The following is a 14,394-nucleotide window of genomic DNA, read 5'->3' as shown; positions in this document are numbered from 1 at the left end:
ACAAAAATGCAACACTACAAAACCACTCCAGCACTCATAAATAACACAAACAAAATACGGCAACATACACACTTCAATTAAAAAAAAGGAATTCATGACACAATAAACTGCAACAGTTTTTGATCAGCATTTATTTATATGTACGTTTTTAATCATCACATATTATTAAAAATGAATGGAGCTTTAACCTGGTTTCTAACAAAATCAAACAATGAAAAGCCAAGAAATCATAAAAAGAAAAACGTAAGTGTTATCATATAAATTACATTGAAGATGCATATTTGTATGAATTAAGATAAAATAATGTAATTTTTCTTCCTGCTTCAAATGTCCCAATTGTTAGTTACCTTACTTTTGATTCGGTGGTTTCAAATAATTATTCACCACAGCAAAAAGAAAATGGACGTATCATTTGTCAATGCCCTTTTAAATGCAGGCCAGGACTTACTGATGATATTAAAAACTGCTGACAGCATTTACAATAAAAAAACAAACTATTAAAATAATAGAATAGAATAATAAAAAGAAAAACCCTCTCTTCGGCAGATGTAACTTTTGCATAAAATAAATAGCTTTAAAAATGTATCGTGCATGACATCAGGAATTTTGATTCCTCTGTAGAGATTGGGAGTAATAAAAATTCATAATACTTTAAAAAAATATTTTTAAAAGCTCTTTGTCCATGTGATAAGCCAATCTGTAAATTATGGCAGTCTTCCAGTCGCAACAAAACACAGTGTTGTGGATACAAGTAGAGGCAGCAAGAAAGGATTCTAGTTGGTTGGGGTCCTTAATGTTTAAACTTGGCATCAAGGCGTAACCAGTGTAGGCCTTGACGGGTGTAGCGAACCAGTTCTGGGATGGTGCTGGAATAAAAGATCAGGGGGCCCATAACTTTATCCAGTTCAGAAAAAAATTCTGGGGAAAAGAAATAAATAAAATGTAAATATGAGACCAATATCCTTTTTTTCTGGTTATAATATTCCATGTCAAGCTGGATTCCAGCATCTAGACTAAGATCAGATCAATGACTTCCTCATCTTTTTTAAAGTACCGTATATACTCGAGTATAAGCCGACCCGAATATAAGCCGAGCCCCCTAATTTTACCCAAAAAAACTGGGAAAACTTATTGACTCGAGTATAAGACTAGGGTGGGAAATGCAGCAGCTACTGGTAAATTTCTAAATAAAATTAGATCCTAAAAAAATTATATTAATTGGATATTTATTTACAGTGTGTGTATATAATGAATGCAGTGTGTGTGTATGAATGCAGTGTGTGTATGCAATTAGAATTTGCAGTGTGTGTATGAGTGCAGTGTGTGTATGAGTGCAGTGTGTGTATGAGTGCAGTGTGTGTATGAATGCAGTGTGTGTATGAATGCAGTGTGTGTATGAATGCAGTGTGTGTATGAATGCAGTGTGTGTGTATGAGTGCAGTGTGTGTGTGATTGCAGTGTGTGTGTGATTGCAGTGTGTGTGTGTATGAGTGCAGTGTGTGTGTATATGAGTGCAGTGTGTGTATGAATGCAGTGTGTGTGTATGAATGCAGTGTGTGTGTATGAATGCAGTGTGTGTGTATGAATGCAGTGTGTGTGTGTATGAGTGTGTGTGTTGCAGAGCCTTGGTGGGGGTTGGGCATTTTTATTATTTTTTTATTATTATTATTTTAATAAAAAAGTGTTACATTATTTTTTATTTTATTATTATTTATTTTTATTATTATTTATATTTTTATTAATTTTTTCGTCCTCCCGCCCTGCTTGATACATGGCAGGGAGGGTGGCTCTCATTCCCTGGTGGTCCAGTGGATGGGCACTGTGTAGGAGGGGGCTGGCAGAGCTCTTACGTACCTCTCCTGCAGCTCCTGTCAGCTCCCTTCTCCTCCGCGCCGGTCCGTGCAGCTCCCTCTGCCAGCTCACACTGTAAGTCTCGCGAGAACCACACTATGACCCCGCTGCTCTCGCGAGACTTACACTGGGAGCTGATAGGAGCTGCAGGAGAGGTAAGTAAACTCTCTGCAGCCCACACAGCCCCCAGTCTGTATTATGGCAATGCAAATTGCCATAATACAGACACTGACTCGAGAATAAGTCAAGTTGGGGTTTTTCAGCACAAAAAATGTGCTGAAAAACTCGGCTTATACTCAAGTATATACGGTAAGTCTATACTAGTAGTTGTAATTGTAAACAATTGCAGCCCATTAAACTAGAAAAAATATAATAAACAATACAGAGAAACTAAGCAGTTTATTCCATAGTATGTAAATAATAAGAAACCTTACCACTTTGCTCTGCACAGAGTTGTTCTGCTTGGTCCCAAATTTCATTGGCATAAAGGAAGCTAGACGTGTCCTGGACATAGATGGCAGTCATCTGGTGAATGGTCTGTGGTATAGTCACAGATGCTGTACCTCCAGTAGTATTGGATGCATTGGACGAATAGCTATTAGAATTACTGGGAGACAGCTCTGGAGACACTGGGGAAGGCATACTTACGGATTTGCTGTATGAAAAAAGAAAAAGCAATTGTTAACATTAGTGGAATAGAACATGCTGCATATAATTATACTTGGATTCAGTTCCATTTCAAAGTTATTAAATATAGAAAGCACATATAGTTGATTAAGAAGCCTATATTTAACTGCAACAGCCTAGGTTTCTGCACATGTTATGCCTTACAGGAATAAAAAGAACACTCTAGTGGTTTAAAATACACTATTTAAAATTCCTGAGTGTTGGGCAGTCTCCTGGAACCCCTTTTCAAAGTTAATTTCAAATTTTAGGCCAAAGCAGGTTTGCTTCAAATCATATTGCCACAAACGTCTTTCCAAGATATGTTCCAAACATTTAACTACAAGGAAGTGAATTTGCATAGTTAAAGCAAACATATCTTACCTTCCCATCCCAGGAGATGGAGCTAGAGAATTACAGTAAGAGTTCTGCAAAGGAAAAAAAAAACTTTAAAAATTAAATTAATTCATTGGAATTACAATGAGCCTTCATGATCTAATCCTTAAGGACCACAATCAGTCCAATATTATGTATTACAAAATTCTCCTACTGAAGACAGCTCAATCTCTTTCAATGCTGAAAAAGTAGGAAGTGACTTTCAGATAAGTAAACATTTTTTAATGGATACATCTACAGATAATATCACCAACAAAATGTATAAAACAGAAGTATAACAATCTGAAGGTGTACCTGTAATCCCCAAGATTTGTACATGGCAGTTTGATCCTGCACAATATTTTACAGTAGAAGGATCTGCACTTTGAACAATAAACCTGAGGAGAATTATCCCTTACATCTACATTCCTCTAAAATATTTTACTTTAAATCAGTCATTAGTATTTTAAAAATATCAGTCCTTTAACAGGACAGCCCTAGCCACTGACCGCACAAATATTAAATGAATAGCTGTAAAAAAAAAATATGAATACTCTAAAAACCCTAGAAACACAATATATCGAAACACCAAACCATTGTGAAAACGTTTTTACCATTAGCTGTTCAGTTAATGTCTTGGAATCTTTCAATGCACTCTCCTTCTTCAGTTTGAAAAACCTCATGTACAAAAGGGATTGGCAGAGAAGACTGAGGAGACAAAAAAAAATAAATCAATCAGTAAATATGCATCATGTAACTTAAATACAAATCTGTATTAGTTAGTAGACCAGGTATCACACTGGATGATTCATTTTAGCACATTTTAGCAGTCAAATCTTTTTGTTAAAAGGTCTACCAGCAAAAAACAACATGGTACTAACTGTTGACACTGGTATAGTATTTCTGGAAAGTGAGAAAGTTGTGCATGGAGACAGGTAAAACATAGCATGGCTTATATTTCCACTTTCAGATATTTGCTCTACTATCTGCCTTCAGAATTAATATCAGATAATGCTCGTTTATGGTTTTCTGACAATGGTGTGATTTTGGTTTACAATGCAAGAGTGAAAAAATACATACCAAAGAACAGCAAGTCTCTTATCAGCTGATGTAGCATCAGGGGCTGCAGGACATGCCAATTTCAAGGTGTACCTAGAAAGGTAATGCAAACTTATTAAAAGATAGTAAAATTAATTGTTGTAGTAGTATATTTGTAAGACATTAACGTTTACTTTCACCAAGCCTCACTGCACACAGCGGCCACACATTTCTAACAACATTCTTCCACTACTAAGATTCCTAATAGAATAGACTACATCAGCCCCCTAGTAGTATTTAACCCCTTAAGGACACATGACATGTGTGACATGTCATGATTCCCTTTTATTCCAGAAGTTTGGTCCTTAAGGGGTTAAATTCATCATTCTAATTTGTATAGAATACAAAAGAGCAGGAGTTGAGCAGTGACCAAAGAGGAAAGGCAAGGTGACACTCACCACAGGCTGCAGGAGTTATGGCATTACTAATATAAAACACCGCATTGTTCTGGTTTCTCTACAGCCTAATTGGACTTTAAGCTGGATGTCATGAAAATAGAGTATCCACAGAAAAGTGTACCTATCTCTGATATAGACAAAAAAAGGGGGGGTTTGAAGCAATTCAAAAATATACTGGACAGAAATAATAGGGGATAACCCTTAGGAGTAAGTGGCAAACAAGGAAAGGCAGAACTGTCCAGTGATCTCTAAAGAGATCACTGGACAGTTCTGCCTTTCCTTGTTTGCCCCTATCTCTGATATATTACATTATGCTCTGCACACAAAAAATGGGCAGTGATTAAATGTTTTTGTTTAAAAACAGAATTTAAACTGCATATTAGGGAAGCATTTTGACTTGTTGGCAAGAATACACCATCTTAACCCCTTAAGGACCAAACGTCTGGAATAAAAGGGAATCATGACATGTCACACATGTCATGTGTCCTTAAGGGGTTAATAATATGGCAAGCATATCACATCCCATAAAAATGAAAGTTCAAATTAAAATACATACTTTATTAACTCTAATGTTTCACCATATATACGAAATGGAGATTTTGATTCTTCAACACTCTTCTCTAAAGCGTTCCCGCACTCAATAAAAGAAAGCACCGCATCAAGGTAGAGTACTGCTTTCTCAAACCTGTCTGACTACAAAGGAAATAAAAAAGAAAAAATATGTTATTTTTTTGGCCAGGTTAGAAAAATACAAAGACAGGCACACTGAAAAATTACAACAAACAGTAAGGAAAGTGAAAAGCACCTTTGTAAAGATTCGGGGGCACTTCATTACCAACGAATCAGCCTTGTGCTTTACTTTCTTCGCTTCCAGTAGATAGTGATCAGCTGAATGGGTTCTGGGAGAGGCAAAATGGTTTAAGAGATGTTTTCATACCAAAGTTTTATGAAACTACTTATCGCAAAGGAAATAAGTGATAAAACACATTGTCTAGTTTACCCATATAAGTGCTGGAGAGAAAAGCAAGGCATCCAAACCATTATTACACGGACACTCAGAATTATGTCTATATGACAATTCATAAGGACAGAAAACAATGGCAGTTGGGCCCTAAATTCAGATTGTAGCCACTGCCTTCCCCCAGCATCCCCAAACCTTCCCAGAGATTGGTAATTTGAAGATCTAATGTGGTCAAGACATATACTTTTGCTGACAAACATTATAAATGATTTACTTGTTTGGTGTTTTTGAGTTTTCTACAATCATAAAGATTTATCTAATAGGGAGAGTTAAGTAATGTGTTTGTTTAAGTAGAAAAGAACTGCAAATACATTAAATAGATGTAAAAAAAAATAATTTTCAGTTTTATGAAAAAAGATAAAACACGTTGTCTTGTGTTACCATTTGAGAGTCCTTCCCAGAGATTGTTAAGGTGTAAATCCGATATGGTCAAAAAAATATATTTTTTGCTGATTAACATGTTAAATAATTAACTTGTTTTCTTGGTGTTTTCATGTTATAGACCATGTTTAATAGATGATTTTGTATTTCAAATGCCTCACTTGTCTTCGAAGGTCAGTTTTGCTCTCCACGATTTGTTATCGACTGCTGGCACAACAGCGACAGAAGCTGTATTACCTGAGGGTTTATCCTGGAAAGGAAGACATGTACAATTCATTACACAAAGTAAAGTTTTGCGGACTATATTGTTGTTACGGATGTTCCAATTACGATGTCTACATCACTGAAAATCTTTCAAATACATAAATAAAAAAACCTGAATGGAATTTCATAGGCATTTTGTACAATTGTACAGTGCTGCGAAATATGTTGGCGCTTTATAAATGCCAGTAATAAATAAATAAGATCTAATCCAGACAATGGAACTCTTCCTCACAACAATACTGAAAAGATACATTGGGTCTTCAATATTGGACCAAATTATATTGTCATAACTAATGTGATTCTGTTTTGTTCTATATCCATAAACTGAGGTTTAAAGTTAAACGCATGTTTAGCTAAAATCAACAAGTACAACCTTGAAAATAAACGGTCGGCTATTACATTGCTTGTTGACTTCAATACAGACGAACGTCTGTAGTTGAATCCAATTGCAGTGGGTTATGTCCGGTTTAAACATTACTCGGCAACACCCAATTCCCATTGAAGAAGCATTTACTCAGTTTAAGACGTAAACATGTTCAACTTCGCAATTAACCAATGCAACATTTGTTGGATTTAACAATCCCTTAAGAAATTAACTTGGGCAAATCAGGTTTTTGTAACTATCATCCCTAAGAATTTCTGTCTGGAAAACCATTGCAATGTTTACCTTTGTCTCCTTGTTTCTACTTCCAGTCTTTCTTTGCTTATCAGAAGACTTACTTTCGGTGCCACTATCCTTTGTGCTGCCACTGCTGCTGGATTTCTGAGATGAAGACTGGCTAATGGTTCTTTTTCGAGACCCATGTTCAGACTTGGAATCTTTCTGTAGAGCAGGGGTTGCAGGTGAAGGGAGTAACTCTCTTTCCTTTACAGGATTTGGTTTTGACAACCTGAAACATGAAAAAACAAATATATTAATGAGGTGTTGCAACACAATGTCCATGAGAGCAAATTTTGCCACCCCCCATATGTCCTGCCCACCATGTGACATCACAATGCCCCGCCCATATGCTCTACCATATGGGCCAACGCCAGTCTGCACAAAGTGTATTTTATCTGAAAAGACTGTGTTTACATTAAAAAGCCTACAGGCACAGGCTATAGACACCAGAACCACTGCATTAAGCTGTAGTGCTTCTGGTGACTATAGTATCCATTTAATGTGAGGTAAATTAGAGATTAGTGCCACTAATAATATATTGGATTGCCTACTTACCACCAGATGAGGACAAGAGGCTGATGATAGGCTCAGTCTGGCTCCACAGGTCTGGTGTAGAAGAGGCTCTCTGGAGACGGTTTGTAACAGTGCTCACAACAATTAACGAACAGGAAGCAGCTCAATTTTTTGGGACCCCTTACACAGCTCAAGGTCTGGGCCCCCAGGGCCTGACGGTGAGTATGCCTACAATGCCCACCCATAAATCCACCTACTACATAGAATGTAGTGTATAGGGATACCAACTTGTGTAAGGGATGTAGTGTGTGTATAGGGGATGCAGTGTGTGTTTGCGTGTAAGGAATGCATTGTATGTTTCTGGGTGTGGGTGTGTGTATGTTTGTGTATGTAATTGAATGCATTGAGTGTGTAAGAGATGCATTTTGTTTCTGGGTGTAAGAGAATGAGTGTTTGTGGGAGCGTAAGGAATGCATTGTGTGTTTCGGGTGTGTCCGTGTGTGAGTAGGGATGCATTGTATGTTTGTGTGTGTGTGGGTGGATGCATTGTGTATGTGTGTAGTGTAAAAGAGAGGGTTTGTGGGGTAGGATAGGGACTGAGAGGGGAGCAGCTCTTTATTTTTTTACATTTTTGTCATGGTGCTCTCCCCTCCTGTCAATTAGTGATTTCCCCTTCCCTCCTATCCCTCAGTGTTCTCCCCTTCTGTCCCTCAGTGCTCTCCCTCGGCCCCCTGTCCCTCTGCAGTCCCCCCTTGGTGGTCTTCTCACTCCCCCTCTCCCCCTTAGTGGTCCTCCCTCTCCCAAACCCCTCAGTGATCCTCACCCTCCCCCCTTAGTGGTCCTTTCCCTTTCCCCTCTCTCAGTGGTCTTTACCTTCTTCCCCCCCCCCTCAGTGGTCCTTACCCTCTCCCCCTCTACTTAGTGGTCCTCCCTCCTTAGTGGTCCTTCCCCTCCTTTCCCCCTCTTTGGTAGTTCTTCCTCTCTTCCCCTCCCACCCCCCCCCCTTAGTGGTCCTTACCCACTTCCACCCTTAGTGGTCCTTACCCTCTTCCCCCCTTAGTGGTCCTTACCCTACTCCCTTCTCCTTAGTGATCATTCCCCTCCTTTGGTGGTCCTTCCCCTCTTTCCCCCCTTAGTGGTCCTCCCTCTCCCAAACCCCTTAGTAGACCTTCCACTCCCCCCCACCCACCCCCTTAGTGGTAATCTCCCACCCCTCAGTGGTCATTATCCTCTTCTCCCCCTCCCCTCTCCTTAGTGGTCCTCCCTCCTTACCCCCCTTTGGTGGTCCTGTTCCCCCTTAGTGGTCCTCCCTCTCCCAAACACCTTAGTGGACCTTCCCCCCTCCTCCCCCAGTGTTCCTTACTCCCCACCCCCCTCCCCCAGTGGTCCTTACTCTCCCCCCTCCCCCAGTGGTCCTTACTCTCCCCCCTCCCCCAGTGGTCCTTACTCTCCCCCCTCCCCCAGTGGTCCTTACTCTCCCCCCTCCCCCAGTGGTCCTTACCCTCCTCTTCCTTCCTGCCTCAGTGAGCACTTCCCGTCAGTCCCCCGGCGGCTGGGTACAGGAAACAGAGGTTCCTGTCCCGCGTTCCGCGTCGCCCGGCCACACTACACTGAGAGACCAGCAGGAGGGAGCTCTCTGCCGGAGGGAGGGAGCCGCCCTCCATACAGCAGTGCTGCGCCGCCTGAGGCTTGCAAAAGCGCTCAGGTGGCGCAGCATGAGAAGCCGCACCGGTGATTCTGAGCGCAGGGATCCGGCGCTCGCTGCTAAGGTGCGCCCTAGGCGAGAGGTTACACAGACTCACACGCAAAACAAACATACACACATAGTGAATGAATAAACAAGATCAGATATAGTACTTACTCTTTACTGGGCACTTTGCACTTTCTGGTCTTTTCTTCCACTTTTGTTTTCTTGACTTCATTACCCTTTAGTTCTTCATCATTCTATAAAAAATATATATACATATTATGTACATATTCTATAAATATAAAATATTTGAAAATGTCCAGGCGCAGTGTATAGCTCACGGAGAAAAGAGTTTTTAAAAGCAGCCCTTATTTTTAAGAAAAAAAAAAATATCTTTTGAATTCACGCCAGCCGATAAATCTTAACATTTATAATTTAAATTAATTTGAATGGAAACATGGGACACCTAGCCAAGATTATAATGAAGCTTTGTCCAGTTTCTAAACTATATCCTCAAAGAAACATTAAAATGGCTATTTCGACATCACAAGAATCAATTGTTTTTCGGAACTAGCTTAACAAGTAACACAAAATGAGACAATATTGAGAACCCCATCACAGTGAAAAAATATATTTGTTTATGATAACTTCAGTGATAAACGCAAATTATGCTAGTCGTCAGAATAGTGAAAGTGTAAAACAAAAACAAATAACCATACAAGGACAGATGACATTTCTGGAATAATATGATGTGTCTTTGGTCCAGGAGGTTCAGTAGGGACCAAACCCCTCTGTTCACTATGACAACGTTAGAGCTGTTAAAACAAGGTTAAGTGGAAAGAGACATACATTTAATGTTACTATAATGTTTTGGGACAAAAAAAAAACAAAAAACACATTTCAATACAAATCTATGTGTACGTGTTAAGATTACGTACCTTGTGCTTCCGCTTCCCCTTGTTGGAGATTTTCTTAATCTGTTTCTGGGCCTCTTTTGGATGCGTGTCATGTGCTGTCTTTTTAGCCTTGGGCTGCTCTTCATTTTTGTGAGGCCATTCAGGTATTTGGGACAACAGGTTTAAGCCATTCTTTACAATATGTGGTAACCGATCCTCAGGGTCACTAATGGGTGAAATAAGCCCCTTCATAGGAATGAATAATGAGCGAAAATAAACATCATCCTGCTCAATGGAGGGTTCTAGAGGAGAAGTTATATTGCTCTCTGAATTTTTGGAAGTTTGGACTAAAGAGGTTGGGCTCTCATTTTCGTCAGAGTCAGAAGATGAGGAATCTGTTTCAACCAACTTTCTGGACTTCTGAAGGGGTCTAGGTAAAGGCTTAGACTTTTTCTTTTCTACTGCAAGGCAGGGAGAGGATTTGAGTTCACTCTTTACATTGTGTTTTTGAGAGCAATTTGTAGCAGCTTTGTGTATGTTAGGGGGCAGATTTGTGGTTATTTCTGCTGTAGTAACCCTCTCTATTTTTAATCCTCCTTGTGGTGCCTCTACAGATGCCTTTTCAGCAGTTTTAGATTGTTTTTTCCCAATTATTTTTGTGGTGCTCTCATATTGAGCTTGAGACTTCTGCCTGCTGCTTCTAGAGCCTTTTTGTGCAGTCTTGGTGTCTCGAATGGGGGTAGAAGAATTGTTGGTCTCATTTGGATCAGTGGATTTTGTATTTCCTGTTCCAGTGCCCTGCTCCTGATTCTCTTTTTTGTATTCATGGCATAATGCCATATTACCCTCTACTGAATTTGCAGGAGACACTTTGTGTGGATTCACCTTATTCAACCAGTTATCCAACTGCCACTTATGTGATGATGGAGGGTCAGCCTAAAAAAAAAAGTTTTAAAAAAGTGAATTGCAAATTTTTACATTGCTATGAAAACTATGTGAAAAAATATATTACCTCAGGAAAATGGAAATTCAGGACAGCAGCCATGTCAAGCCACAAAAATGAAAAAACACACTGCTGTATGAAGTCAAAGGTTGAACTTGGTCTCAAAGCAAGACTGAACAGTCCTCTACATATTGTACATATTGTGAGAATGGGGATTTCTGGTCAGGTATAGTCAGGTATGTAGTAGCCTATCCAATAAAAATTGCTAAATGCAAATCAACAAAAAACAAAGACTATAGCCTTCCTCAATTAGAATTTTTTAGTAGTGGGTGTGCCTGCAAGCTATGAAAATACTAACAATGGGATCAATTTAAATTCAAATGAATTGCAAAGATTAACTTGCAAGGTGACAATGAAAGTATAATATATAATAGAATTAAATTATTTTTCTCAGCATTCCAGGTAGACCAAAACACAATATGAAACTGAGAACATTTAGCCCTTTGTCTTTAGTGGAAAATGTGTTATTTTTTTGTTTCTTTTAATTGTATTCAAATATAATAAGTTCGAGGAGATAGCTGGAATTTAAAGGGACTCTATAGCCACCAAAACAACACTAGTTTCATAAAGCAGTTTGTGTATAGATCATGCCTCTGAAGTTTCAGTGTTCTGCCATTTTAACGGTTAAATCCCTTTAGTTTCTGTTTATGTGACTGACACAGACTGTATGAAAACAAAATGGTTTCATTTTCATTCAGATGTAACTGACTTTAAAAGTTTGTATCTCCTCTTCTGTAAATTGTAAACTTTAATTACATACAGTAGGCTATTGCATGGTCTAGCAAGCTACTAATAGAGCAGGAAGTATGAAATTATAAATTAAACTGAATTTGCAATAGAGACAGTATAATTTTAAATGACTCTTACAGGAAGTATCTATAAAGACTAAGCAAGTCACATGCAGGGAGGTGTGACTAGGGCTACACAAACAGAGTTATTAAACTCATAAATAGCAGAGAATTGAGCTGTGAGACTGCAGGGGCATAATCTAAACACCAAAACTGCTTAATTAAGCAAACGTTGTTTATACTATATTGTCCCTTTAAGTAAAAAAAAAAAAAAAAAAAAAAAAAAAAAAAAAAAAAAAACTTTCTAAAACCTTAGGAATAATGCAGGGAGGTGTGACTAGGGCTGCATAAACAAAAGTATTAAACTCCTAAATGGCAGAGAATTGAGCAGTGAGACTGCACGGGAACAATCTAAACACCAAAAAATAAAAATAAAAAAATACTTTCTAAAACTTTAGGAATATTAAGGGAAGTTTTATTTTCCTTCTAAAATGGGGAATACAAGTACTTAATCTTACTGTAGAATTATGCAGGATCATTCAGACCTATATAAATAAAGGGAACCGGAAAAATACATAAAGTTAATGTTACTATAACTTTACAATGAAGTGGTGTTTTGGAAGAGAAAATGAAAACAAAATAAATCATTTTCAAAACAATTTTACGTGTATATATTAAGATTACGCACCTTGTGCTTCTGATTCCCCTTCTTGTAGCTTTTCTTAGTCTGTTTCTGGGTTTCTTTTAGGTACTTCTCAGGTGCTGTGTTTTCAACCTTGGACTGCCCTGTTTTTTTGTAAGGCCGTCCAGGTATTGTCAACAAAAGGTTGAAGTCATTCTTTACAACAAGAGGTAACCGATCCTTGGGATCAAGGGGTGAAAGAAGCTTCTTCAAAGGAGAAAACAATGGTAGAAAGAGAGGAACACTCTCTATTTTGAGTCCTCCTCGTGGTGCCTCTACAGATGCCTTTTCAGCATTTTTGGACATTTCTTTCCCAATAGTTCTCCATTGCGTGGTGCTCTCATATTCAGCTGGAGACTTGTGCCTGCCTCGGCTGCTGGCATAGCCTTTTTGTGCACTCTTGATATCTCGCATGAGGGTAGAAGTAGTGTTGGACTCCTTTGGACCACTTGATTCTGTGTTTCCTGCTCCAGTGCCCTGCTCCTTATTCTCCTTTTTGTATCCTTGGCATGATGCATTAGTTTCTACTGAAGATGCAAGAGACACTTTATGTGGATTCACCTTCTTTGACCAGTTATCCAAGTTCCACTTATTTGGTGATGGTGGGTCAGACTAAAAAAAAAAGTTAAAATAAAATTAATTGCAAGTTCATAGAGCTATAAAGACTGTGGGGGGAAAAAAACATTGTTATAGAAGACATCCAATCTACTAAAAGAAAAGGGACATATACTAGCAAAAATATATTACCCCATGAAAACAGAAATTCAGGACAGCAGCCATTACAAAATACACTGCTGTATAAAGTTGAATGTTTCACTTGATCTCAAAGCAAGTCTGAACTGTCCTATACAGATTAAAGTACAAATTGTGAAATTTCATAGAATGTAGACTTTCACGGTCAGGTATGTAGTAGCCTATCCAATAAAACTGGCTAAATGCAAATCAACCAAAACAAAGACAATAGCCTTCCTCAATTAGAATATGTTTAGCAGTTGGTGTGCCTGCAAGCCATGAAAACACTAACAATGGCATCAATTTAAATTCAAATCAATTGCAAAGATTAAGTTGAAAGGTGACAATGAAGGTATAATTATATAATGGAATTAAATTATTTTTCTTAGAATTCAGAAGATAGACCAAAACACAATATGAAACTAAAAATATTTAGCACTTTCTCTGTAGTGTAAATTATGTTGCTTGTTTTCTTTTAATTGTATTAAAATCTAGTAAGATTGAGGAGATGGCTGGAATTTAAGTTCAAAATGTAAAAACAAATTCTTTATAAAACTTTAGAAATATCAAGGGAAGTTGTATTTACCTTCTAAAATGGGGAATACAAGTACGTAACCTTACTGTAATATTAAATGATCATGTTATACAGGATCATGCAGAATAATATAAACACCATTTTTACTACAATTGGTAATGGTGTTCCCTTAAGAGACATGATACAATAAAACACCATGGTAAAGTGTATCTATCATCCACAAACATGTGGATAACATTTGAGTGATTTCCAAAGAAATTTCAATAAAAAATAATTTTAAAAAAGTGATAGTATAACAAAGATTATATCAAGATGATCAAACTGATGACAATGTGGAATCTCCAGGAACCAAGTACCATAACCACTGTAGCATGCTCAGGAATGGGCCCATTTAGCCCTGCCATGGGAAAGAAGCAGGGCTGACACAGAGCTGGGCCAGGGAGAGTGTGGTTATTGCAAAGCACAGTAATCGCTCCCTCACAGTCCTGCACTAACTAATGAGCACTATACAACGAGGGAGCAATTAAAGGGACACTTTAGGCAACCAGACCAATTCAGTTCATTGAGGTGGTCTGGGTGCAGTGTCCCTTTTGCACATAGTGCTGCAAATGTAAAACACTGCAGTTCCAGAGAAATTGCAATGTTTACATTGTAGCACTAAGTCTGCCTCCAGCAGCTGTCTATCAGACAGCCATTAGAGGACTTCCTGGATCAAAACGGATCTTTGGTCCGGTATCTGATGCTGGACGTCCTCACACTCTGCATGAGGACATCCAGCGTCAGATTTTTCCCCACACGAAATCATTGATTCAATGCTTTCCTATGGGCAGGTCTAATGTGCGCGCG

At 38.5% G+C, this 14,394-nt stretch overlaps 1 protein-coding gene across 1 annotated transcript; it reads right to left on the bottom strand.

The window, feature by feature from the left end:
• Nucleotides 1–616: 616 nt before the first annotated feature.
• On the bottom strand, nt 617–13,061 carry LOC134601650 (AF4/FMR2 family member 4-like). Its single transcript, XM_063446170.1, has 13 exons — nt 13,029–13,061; nt 12,288–12,893; nt 9,851–10,744; nt 9,087–9,169; nt 6,719–6,941; nt 5,949–6,037; nt 5,221–5,284; nt 4,942–5,078; nt 3,970–4,041; nt 3,504–3,597; nt 2,899–2,942; nt 2,286–2,506; nt 617–918 (listed from the first exon to the last, which is right to left on the bottom strand). Exons 1-13 carry the CDS (start codon nt 13,059–13,061, stop codon nt 791–793), a joined length of 2,688 nt encoding a protein of 895 aa, XP_063302240.1. The 3' UTR covers nt 617–790.
• Between the last annotated feature and the right edge of the window lie 1,333 nt (nt 13,062–14,394).

This window comes from Pelobates fuscus, chromosome 3, assembly GCF_036172605.1.
Source record: "Pelobates fuscus isolate aPelFus1 chromosome 3, aPelFus1.pri, whole genome shotgun sequence".
Lineage (NCBI taxonomy): Eukaryota > Metazoa > Chordata > Amphibia > Anura > Pelobatidae > Pelobates > Pelobates fuscus.
The sequence above is the reverse complement of the archived record's forward strand: the minus strand, read 5'-3'. Positions and strand labels throughout refer to the sequence as shown.